Source organism: Gymnodraco acuticeps, unplaced genomic scaffold (genome assembly GCF_902827175.1).
Source record: "Gymnodraco acuticeps unplaced genomic scaffold, fGymAcu1.1, whole genome shotgun sequence".
In the NCBI taxonomy this organism is placed as follows: Eukaryota; Metazoa; Chordata; class Actinopteri; order Perciformes; family Bathydraconidae; genus Gymnodraco; species Gymnodraco acuticeps.
Genome location: NW_022991385.1, coordinates 168,460 through 180,656, shown reverse-complemented (window position 1 = coordinate 180,656; position 12,197 = coordinate 168,460). Strand labels below are relative to the sequence as shown.

At 42.1% G+C, this 12,197-nt stretch overlaps 1 protein-coding gene across 1 annotated transcript in view; it reads right to left on the bottom strand.

Moving 5' to 3' along the window:
• prex2 (phosphatidylinositol-3,4,5-trisphosphate-dependent Rac exchange factor 2) overlaps positions 1–12,197 on the bottom strand; it is a gene marked incomplete at its 3' end in the record, with an annotated part of 94,568 nt that overhangs the window by 18,617 nt on the left and 63,754 nt on the right. The window contains exons 14-18 of the mRNA XM_034241316.1: positions 7,647–7,722; positions 5,908–5,980; positions 3,465–3,607; positions 3,264–3,343; positions 219–380 (exon numbers count right to left, since the gene is read on the bottom strand). Coding sequence (XP_034097207.1) covers positions 219–380; positions 3,264–3,343; positions 3,465–3,607; positions 5,908–5,980; positions 7,647–7,722 — 534 coding nt within the window. The remainder of the gene's footprint in view (positions 1–218; positions 381–3,263; positions 3,344–3,464; positions 3,608–5,907; positions 5,981–7,646; positions 7,723–12,197) is intronic.

Sequence of the window (12,197 nt, the reverse complement as noted above, 5' to 3'; positions counted from 1 at the left end):
TCTTGTGGAGGGAGAATATAAATAAAGACTATAAAGTAAAGGTGCAAATTGTCTAAATATATATAATATGCTTTTAGTTCTAAATACGCCCAAATCAATGCAGTGCTTTGCTGAGTCTCCACACTGTAGGTCCCTCACTGACTGGAGAAGAACTTCATATAACCACACTTTAAAACATGCAAACCATCACTTTTTTGCCCGTTTGAAAGCCGACTTACTCTCGAGGCTTGGTGCTCACTAAGACCCTGAGGGGCCCCCTGCTGTGAAAGCACCGCTGCAGGAGGATCTCCACCTCGGAGAACGGCCGGAGGAACACCAGGTCTCCGTTTATAGCAAACAGCTTCTTCCCCGTCTCCAGACCCGCCATCTTTAGGGGAGAAACCATTTATGGTTCAAGGTTAGTTTATTTGCACATGTTAAGACACAGAGGCAATTCAAAGTGCTTTTAACACATAATAATTCAAAACAAAACAAAAAAAAGACAATTCATAAAAGCGATAAAATACTGGCTGCAGCTCAAAGTGCAACGATAAGGAGCGGTTAAAGGATCTCAGGATAGCTGCATTAAAAAGAAAGGAGTTTCAGGGACTTTGTTCCTTGGGTTGAATAAAAGCTCAAAGCTGCCTCAGTAGCTCTGACTCGAGACGAGGAGTAAACCTCCTGAAGAGAAGAGAGCTCTGGCTCCAACAGTGAAGCATGTCTGACATCTGGTCCCAATCCATCCAGTGCTTTGTATGTAGAAAGTAGGGTTTCAAAGCGTGTCCTTTGTGTGACAGGAAGCCAGTGCAGGTCTTTGAGAACTGGGCTGATGTGGTCAGCTCTCTTTTAGTGAGGACTCTGGCAGCAGCGTTCTGGATGAGTTGTAGTATACTGTTACAGAAGTCCAGTCTGCTAAAAACGACCAGCAAAGCTCCCAAAGGATTTCTATACCAGTAAAGCCGATATGGGGTAGTGACGCTTATCTACGAACATGCAGCTTCCATTGTTTCACAAATCATCCGTAGGGGGAAGAGCCTCTTCATTCAGAGCACCTTCATATTTATCTAATATATGATATTCCATTTACTTGAATATAGACTCTTCTTGCACTATTTCTGTTCTATTTATTTGTATTACTTGCACTATTTTAACTATTGTATCTGTTGTATTGTGTTGCTCTGTTGGAGGAGCCTGTGACCTCAGATTTTCATTGACATGACACACCCATCTCTCCAAAACATATACGAGCAGTCCGTTATCAGACAGGCAAACAAAATGGTGTCTGATCCCACCCACATACTCCACCCAGGATTCCAGCTCCTACCTTCTGGTAGATTCAGGGCTCCCAAGAGCAGGCTGAACCGCTACAAGCTCTCATTCCTACCTGTCCATTAAGCTTCTTAACATTCACATGAAATTAAATGTAGTCAGATGTACTTTTTAAATGTTGGCCATGAGGGTTGTGCAATAGGTCGCCATTGTCAGTATGTGCGTCTGTGTTAGTTCAAACGGTGTATGACTGATGATATGTGTGTGTCTCTTAATGTCCACTATGTGTGTATATGTACATGTATGCTGAACTGCAGGACGGGGTCCAGAACAAATGTCCTTACGGGGACATAAAGTATATCGTATCGTATGTCTTCACTGTCGCTGCTGAGCACATGACAATAAAAGCCTTGAATCTTGAACCTCTCCTTTGGAATCGTCTTCCATTTCAGATCCGAAGCTCTCCTTTAACTCCAAACCCATCTCTCCGCATCTGCCTTCCTCTTGGACTACTCTCCATCCCCTCGTTCCATCCACATGAGCATGACTTCAGTCACATGCTTTCATCACAAGGCAATACTTATGTACAATTGGATTGTTGGAGGAGCTCAGGTCAGAAGATGTTCATTGCTATGTCTACACTTTGTGCATGAGACAATAAAACCTTTGAATTGAATGTATAACCTTTATGCTGTGACGTTTGTATTTTGCTTTGAACAGTCCTTTGAGGCATTGCTTGTGATTTGAGGCTACAATACATTTTGATTTGATTGTCTGGATGTTTTCTCTCCCGCAGCCTCGATGCGATCCAGACTTTCTTTCAAGTTTCAAGGTCTCAATGCTGCTAAACTTTATATATATTAGGGCTGCAGGGACTATGGGACGTGGGCTCAGATTGATCACATCTGCCTTCAAACATTAGCCTATTCCCATCCAGCAGATCAAAGCTGACCTCAAACATAAAGCGCTCTTTAAAGTCTCTGCGTCTAACGTTAGCGTCCGTGTTCATCAGCGTGAAGCAGATCTTTGTGTTTTCTGATGATCCAACAACAGCTTCTGGGGACTGAGAAGACATCGATGCTCAGTCTGAGCATCAAGACGTCCTGCAGCTGCTTTAATGCAACAGATGACGTGCTTTCGTACAGATAATACACTCCAGCAGGGTTAGAAGTTACAATGTTCACATTTCAGACACTCTTTGAACAAATGATGTATAAATACAGCAATCTGAGCCTTAAATAGCGATGAATCATTAAAATCACTCTACTGTGTGTGTGTGTGTGTGTGTGTGTGTGTGTGTGTTGTGTGTGTGTGGTGTGTGTGTGTGTGTGTGTGTGGTGTGTGTGTGTGTGGTGTGTGTGTGTGTGGTGTGTGTGTGTGTGTGTGTGTGTGTGTGTGTGTGTGTGTGTGTGTGTGTGTGTGTGTGTGTGTGTGTGTGTGTGTGTGTGTGTAGTGTGTGTGTGTGTGTGTGGTGTGTGTGTGTTGTGTGTGTGTGTGTTGTTTGTGTTGTGTTTGGTGTGTTGTGTGTTGTGTGTTGTGTGTGTGTGTGTGTGATTGTGGTGTGGTGTGGTGGTGTGTGTGTGGTGTGTGTGTGTGTGGTGTGACGTGTGTGTGATGTGGGGCTGTGAGGTGTTGTGTGTGGTGTGTTGGTGTGTGTGTGTGTGGTGCTGTGTGTGTTGGGTGGTTGGCGTTGCGTGTGTGTGTTGTGGTGTGTCGTGTGTGGGGTGTGTCTTTGGTGTTGTAGGGGTGTGTGTGTGTGTGTGTGTGTGTGTCGTGTTATGGTGTGTGTGTGTGTGTGTGTTTGGTGTGTGTGTGTTGTGATGGTGTTGTTGTGGTGTGGTGGTGTGGTGTTGTTGTGTGTGGTGTGGTGGTGTGGTTGTGGTGTGGTGTGGGTGTGTGGTTTGGTGTGGTGTGGTGTGGTTGGGTGTGTGGTGTGTGTGTGTGTGTGGTGTGGTGTGAGTTGTGGTGTGGTGTGTGGGTTGTTAAGTGTGGTCCCCCCCAGTCCGCTGGGGAGCCCCCTTCTCCCCCATTTGATGATGGGGACTCTGTTCCTCTCCTCCAGCGTGAAGCCGTAGCCTCCATCAGTCGGTCTGATCTGAAACAGAGGAGAGACATCTCATCAGACACACACACACAAAGACACACACACACACACACATACTGTACAGACACAGACACTGACACACAACGACACACAGACACACACACACACACACCAGCAGAGACTTGGAGATCACGTTCTCCACGATCTTCAGGTCGTGTTTCACAGGCTTGTGTTTGGTGTTCGATCCTTCCATCTCCTCGTCGGCGAAGAAACGAAACAGCAGCGGCTCGTCTTTGAACTCACTCTTCTCCAGAACTGAGGGCCGCAAAAATAAAGATTTAACGTCCGGAAAACTGGAAACAACACCGAACTTAAACCTGCTGCATTTTAGTTTATCCGGCAGAAAGATTGCCTTCGCTCCTTGACTACAGATTATATTTAAATGCTGAAATGTTTCATGTTTAATTTGTGTTATTTATACAGTTTTAGACGGTATTGTTCTTTCAGGTTTCCATTTGAGTGAAAGTCAATGGAGAGACTTTTTGAACTTTGAATTTGGAAAAACAAATTATCAAATTATATTTATTTTATTATTATTGCTATCTATGTTTGAACAGCTGACTGAAGTTGTGTTCATCAGGATGCACCCGGTCTGTTTCAGTGCCTTTCTGGAGTCGTGTTGTTTACTCATCGTTTAGTTAGTCTCGTGCTTTGAAGGAAATGAAATGCAGTTAGGAAGACACATCCAGTTTGTACAGCTGTATAAATAAAAAGGAGTATATATATGTGATATATGTGACTGTCTGCACCCTCGCTGCGAGGGGGACCCAAGTTCCCATCAGCAGAAACACGTGGGTTTGCTATCCTGGCTCCAAGATGGTGGAATGAGCTCCCATTGACATCAGGACAGCAGAAAGCTTACACACCTTCCAGACTGAAAACTCATCTCTTTCGACTCCACTTCGAGCGATAGAACTATTAACAAAGCACTTATATACTAATAAAGGACTGGCTTATCTAAAGCCAGTTGAGAAGCACTTGAAATGTTTGGCTCTATGAAACCTGATGAACTTTATGATTCTGTTTTCTTCAAGGTTGTATCTTGTTGGTCGAACTCACTTATTGTAAGTCGCTTTGGATAAAAGCGTAACCTAAATGCAATGTAATGTAATATATGTGCAATGTATGTGTGTTTAACTCATCATTACATTTCAAATTCAACTCCACAAGATGAACATTGAAGTCGCCAGACAAGAAATATAAAAGCTTTTGGATCTCCTTTAGTGGAAAGAAACATATCCTCCACCCTTCAAGCTGTGGATTACAGATCTTACACATCATTTGACATCAGAGGGAATGTGCCACAAGGGGCTGTGCTCAGAGCGTTACGCTACAGGGCAACCGGTTCCTACATTCGTCACGTTGAAGGTATTTAAACATGCAAGAGTTAGAGGAATCAATCCTGATGTCATTACTCGGGATGTAACGATACCAAAAACTCACGGTACGATAATATCGCGATAAAAAGTCCACGGTACGATATTTATTTATTTTTTCTTCATTAAATAATAAATCTGCTTTGTACAGCATTTTATAGGATAGTAGTATTTTAAAGTGTCAACAATATAATAATCAGAACCTGCAATAGAATAAATCAAGTTTCACTTTAGTTTTTCAAGTAACTCAACTCTAACTCACTCGCTCACTCACTCACTCGCTCACTCACTCGCTCACTCACTCGCTCACTCGCTCACTCACTCTCTCACTCACTCGCTCACTCACTCTCTCACTCTCTCACTCACTCGCTCACTCACTCTCTCACTCACTCGCTCACTCACTCTCTCACTCTCTCACTCTCTCACTCACTCGCTCACTCACTCTCTCACTCACTCGCTCACTCTCTCACTCGCTCGCTCACTCGCTCACTCACTCACTCACTCACTCACTCAGCGGCATCAAGGTTATCTTTCAGGGATATGAGCATGTCCACATTTCCAGGTAGAAGCTGGGATGTTTGGGCGTTTGCAAAATCCCCTGCTGTGGAAACAACTCTCTTGCTTGGTACTGATGTTGCTGGGGCAGAGAGACATGCTTTGGCCATGGGTGACAGCAGTGGGTCAAACTGTGCATTGTCTCTCCACCACTTCAACAACAATACAGTTGTTGCCAAGAAGGTGAGGCTTATTGACAGAGATATAAATATACTGTTGGTACTTGTCAATGTCTCTAAGTATGTACATGTAGCCCTGTAAATACCATGTCCTTGTGTTATCTGTTGTTTTATGTTCATGTTGTAACCTACTTGCTGTTGGACAGGTCTCCCTTGAAAAAGAGATTGATGATCTCAATGGGACCATCTGGTTCAATAAAGGTTTAAAAAAAAAAAAATCGCGGTAGATTTTGTCACGACGGTATTGAGACAGCTATTTACCGCGATATCGCGATCTTCGATATATCGTTACATCCCTAGTCATTACCAATCGGCTCAGTAACACCATAACAGGGGCGTTGTGTCATTTGGAAGGTAATACTGCATTGCACTGATCACTGTATCTTCTGTGTCCTTGAAACCAATAATAATGGTATAATCAAGTCAGCTTTCAGGAGTGTTATACCGTGATGCATGAAGCCGTTGTCACACAGCTCCACCCCCAGAATCAGAGCCTCCTCTCTCGACCTGCAGTCGCCCTGAAGAAGAGAGAGATTCAGAGAGGACATATTTAAAGAGAAGGCAGAGCAAATGAGTTTATTTGTATTTACTTGCACATCTCAAAACATTCCCTGGCACTATTTTATCTGTTGTATTTGTTCTATGTCTGATATATATTCATGTTGCTCTGTTGGAGGAGGACTTCAGTTTTTCATTGACATATCTACACTGAAGCTAATGAGCACATGGTGATAAAGACTTGAAACTTTAGGGCTACTTTAAACATGTTCTGTTAAATACTCAGGAGAGACAGAACAGATGATGCTTGCCTCCTCTCCCCAGCAAGTTGACATCTTGTATATTGTTGCTTCTATTGTTTTTACTTGTACTTGTTTTATGGTGTGTGTGAGCTGAGTGATTTCTGTATGTTTGTGTGTTTATTTATTTGACTGTACAGCACTTTGGTCTGGAGGCTTCACACACACCCACACACACATACCATTTATACATCACTTCAGGGGACATTACATTGACTTACATGCATTTCCTGGAGACTTATCCTAACCTTAACCATAACCAACACATGCCTAACCCTAACCCTAATCAAGTCTTCACCCTAAAATTAATGACTCCCTTATGGGGACCTCCATTTTGTCCCCATAAGGGAGGCGAGTCCCCACACGTGACTGTGTAAACAGATTTAGGTCCCCACAAGTATAGTAAGGCCACACACACACATCACACACACACACACACACACACACACACACACACACACACACACACACACACACACACACACACACACACACACACACACACACACACACACACACACACACACACACACACATCAACACCACACACAACACACACACACACACACACACACAACACACACCACACACACACACACACACTCTCTTAACCAAGTCTTCACCCTAAAATTAATGATTCCCTTATGGGGACCTCCATTTTGTCCCCATAAGGGAGGCGAGTCCCCACACGTGACTGTGTAGACAGATTTAGGTCCCCACAAGTATAGTAATGCTAGGACACACATACACACACACACACACACACACACACACACACACTTATTGATTCTGCGGCGGTATTCATTTCGTTGTTGTCGTGCTGCACAGGACGATCAATCCGTCAGCCTCAGAGCTTCCTGTCAGACGTAATAAAGCTGGAGGAATCACTTACTACAAAAACTACAAACACAATCTCCAACAGATGTGTTTAAAGTCAGGAGATAATTGGGACAAAGAAAACTTTCCAAAAAGCTAATTATGTAACTTTCAGAAAATCAATTAGCTTTGAATATTGTATTTATTTTGTATTATTAACAGCATACAATAACAAAAGCACTCTATATAAAGCATCTGCGCCATTCTTCATGTTGCATTAACACTACGCATACACTCAACACACTATAATACTCGTTATTAAATTATTATATATTTTCCTTAAACGTCCTGCACTGTTTGACCCATGTGAGTTCTTACGTACATGTCGCTCTTCCATGATGATCGTTTTACTGGAACAAGGTAAACGTTGAGATGACTAAACGTCAGTAAGTGAATTCTTGACCCTGCTTGAGGTGTGAAATCCTCAAGGCATATTTACTGTGACTATAAACTATATGCTTTTTTGTCATTTGGTCATTTTGTTGATGTATTTCTGATAACGCTGGGTTACCTGAGCGATGAGCCAGTCTATCAGCTTGTTGGCCATCACCACTGATTTGTACGTCCGCAGATGGTAGTCTTTATCCCTGAGAGGGTGGAAGAGAAATGTTAACAAACACAATGAAACCTTCAAATGTGACTCCATTGTTTTGTTTACTATGTAACACTCACTCTCCTATTGGCTAGCGCTCCAACACATTGTGAGTGATAGGCTAAGGGGGCGGGACATCTCTAAACTGTTTGACCAATCACAACAGAGCAGGCCAGCTAACCAATTAAAGTAGAGACACTACATTCTGATATACACCTGAACATCAGCAGGAGAGGACTCTTTAAAGTAGAGACACTATATACTGATATACACCTGAACATCAGCAGGAGAGGACTCTTTAAAGTAGAGACACTACATACTGATATACACCTGAACATCAGCAGGAGAGGACTCTTTAAAGTAGAGACACTACATACTGATATACACCTGAACATCAGAGGAGAGGACTCTTTAAAGTAGAGACACTACATACTGATATACACCTGAACATCAGCAGGAGAGGACTCTTTAAAGTAGAGACACTACATACTGATATACACCTGAACATCAGCAGGAGAGGACTCTTTAAAGTAGAGACACTACATACTGATATACACCTGAACATCAGCAGGAGAGGACTCTTTAAAGTAGAGACACTACATGCTGATATACACCTGAACATCAGCAGGAGAGGACTCTTTAAAGTAGAGACACTACATACTGATATACACCTGAACATCAGCAGGAGAGGACTCTTTAAAGTAGAGACACTACATACTGATATACACCTGAACATCAGAGGAGAGGACTCTTTAAAGTAGAGACACTACATACTGATATACACCTGAACATCAGCAGGAGAGGACTCTTTAAAGTAGAGACACTACAAACTGATATACACCTGAACATCAGCAGGAGAGGACTCTTTAAAGTGGAGACACTACATACTGATATACACCTGAACATCAGCAGGAGAGGACTCTTTAAAGTAGAGACACTACATACTGATATACACCTGAACATCAACAGGAGAGGACTCTTTAAAGTAGAGACACTACATACTGATATACACCTGAACATCAGCAGGAGAGGACTCTTTAAAGTAGAGACACTACATGCTGATATACACCTGAACATCAGCAGGAGAGGACTCTTTAAAGTAGAGACACTACATACTGATATACACCTGAACATCAGCAGGAGAGGACTCTTTAAAGTAGAGACACTACATACTGATATACACCTGAACATCAGAGGAGAGGACTCTTTAAAGTAGAGACACTACATACTGATATACACCTGAACATCAGCAGGAGAGGACTCTTTAAAGTAGAGACACTACAAACTGATATACACCTGAACATCAGCAGGAGAGGACTCTTTAAAGTGGAGACACTACATACTGATATACACCTGAACATCAGCAGGAGAGGACTCTTTAAAGTAGAGACACTACATACTGATATACACCTGAACATCAACAGGAGAGGACTCTTTAAAGTAGAGACACTACATACTGATATACACCTGAACATCAGCAGGAGAGGACTCTTTAAAGTAGAGACACTACATACTGATATACACCTGAACATCAGCAGGAGAGGACTCTTTAAAGTAGAGACACTACATACTGATGTACACCTGAACATCAGCAGGAGAGGACTCTTTAAAGTAGAGACACTACATACTGATATACACCTGAACATCAGTAGAAGAGGACTCTTTAAAGTAGAGACACTACATACTGATATACACCTGAACATCAACAGGAGAGGACTCTTTAAAGTAGAGACACTACATACTGATATACACCTGAACATCAGCAGGAGAGGTCTCTTTAAAGTAGAGACACTACATACTGATATACACCTGAACATCAGCAGGAGAGGACTCTTTAAAGTAGAGACACTACATACTGATGTACACCTGAACATCAGCAGGAGAGGACTCTTTAAAGTAGAGACACTACATACTGATATACAGCTGAACATCAACAGGAGAGGACTCTTTAAAGTAGAGACACTACATACTGATGTACACCTGAACATCAGCAGAAGAGGACTCTTTAAAGTAGAGACACTACATACTGATATACACCTGAACATCAACAGGAGAGGACTCTTTAAAGTAGAGACACTACATACTGATATACACCTGAACATCATCAGGAGAGGACTCTTTAAAGTAGAGACACTACATACTGATATACACCTGAACATCAGCAGGAGAGGACTCTTTAAAGCAGAGACACTACATACTGATATACACCTGAACATCAGCAGGAGAGGACTCTTTAAAGTAAAGACACTACATACTGATATACACCTGAACATCAGCAGGAGAGGACTCTTTAAAAAAGAGACTCTACATACTGAGATACACCTGCACATCAGCAGGAGAGGACTCTTTAAAGTAGAGACACTACATACTGATATACACCTGAACATCAGCAGGTGAGGACTCTTTAAAGTAGAGACACTACATACTGATATACACCTGAACATCAGCAGGAGAGGACTCTTTAAAGTAGAGACACTACATACTGATATAGACCTGAACATCAGCAGGAGAGGACTCTTTAAAGTAGAGACACTACATACTGATATACACCTGAACATCAGCAGGAGAGGACTCTTTAAAGTAGAGATACTACATACTGATATGCACCTGAACATCAGCAGGAGAGGACTCTTTAAAGTAGAGACACTACATACTGATATACACCTGAACATCAGCAGGAGAGGACTCTTTAAAGTAGAGACTCTACATACTGAGATACACCTGAACATCAGCAGGAGAGGACTCTTTAAAGTAGAGACACTACATACTGAGATACACCTGAACATCAGCAGGAGCGGACTCTTTAAAGTAGAGACACTACATGCTGATATACACCTGAACATCAGCAGGAGAGGACTCTTTAAAGTAGAGCCACTACATACTGATATACACCTGAACATCAGCAGGAGAGGACTCTTTAAAGAAGAGACACTACATACTGATATACACCTGAACATCAGCAGGAGAGGACTCTTTAAAGTAGAGACACTACATACTGATATACACCTGAACATCAGCAGGAGAGGACTCTTTAAAGTAGAGACACTACATACTGATATACACCTGAACATCAGCAGGAGAGGACTCTTTAAAGTAGAGACACTACATACTGATATACACCTGAACATCATCAGGAGAGGACTCTTTAAAGTAGAGACACTACATACTGATATACACCTGAACATCAGCAGGAGAGGACTCTTTAAAGTAGAGACACTACATACTGATATACACCTGAACATCAGCAGGAGAGGACTCTTTAAAGTAGAGACACTACATACTGATATACACCTGAACATCAGCAGGAGAGGACTCTTTAAAGTAGAGACACTACATACTGATATACACCTGAACATCAGCAGGAGAGGACTCTTTAAAGTAGGGACACTACATACTGATATACACCTGAACATCAGCAGGAGAGGACTCTTTAAAGTAGAGACTCTACATACTGATATACACCTGAACATCAGCAGGAGAGGACTCTTTAAAGTAGAGACACTACATACTGATATACACCTGAACATCAGCAGGAGAGGACTCTTTAAAGTAGAGACACTACATACTGATATACACCTGAACATCAGCAGGAGAGGACTCTTTAAAGTAGAGACACTACATACTGATATACACCTGAACATCAGCAGGAGAGGACTCTTTAAAGTAGAGACACTACATACTGATATACACCTGAACATCAGCAGGAGAGGACTCTTTAAAGTAGAGACACTACATACTGATATACACCTGAACATCAGCAGGAGAGGACTCTTTAAAGTAGAGACACTACATACTGATATCACCTGAACATCAGCAGGAGAGGACTCTTTAAAGTAGAGACACTACATACTGATATACACCTGAACATCAGCAGCAGAGGACTCTTTAAAGTAGAGACACTACATACTGATATACACCTGAACATCAGCAGGAGAGGACTCTTTAAAGTAGAGACACTACATACTGATATACACCTGAACATCAGCAGGAGAGGACTCTTTAAAGTAGAGACACTACATACTGATATACACCTGAACATCAGCAGGAGAGGACTCTTTAAAGTAGAGACACTACATACTGATATACACCTGAACATCAGCAGGAGAGGACTCTTTAAAGTAGAGACACTACATACTGATATACACCTGAACATCAGCAGGAGAGGACTCTTTAAAGTAGAGACACTACATACTGATATGACACCTGAACATCAGCAGGAGAGGACTCTTTAAAGTAGAGACACTACATACTGATATACACCTGAACATCAGCAGGAGAGGACTCTTTAAAGTAGAGACACTACATACTGATATACACCTGAACATCAGCAGGAGAGGACTCTTTAAAGTAGAGACACTACATACTGATATACACCTGAACATCAGCAGGAGAGGACTCTTTAAAGTAGAGACACTACATACTGATATAACACCTGAACATCAGCAGGAGAGGACTCTTTAAAGTAGAGAC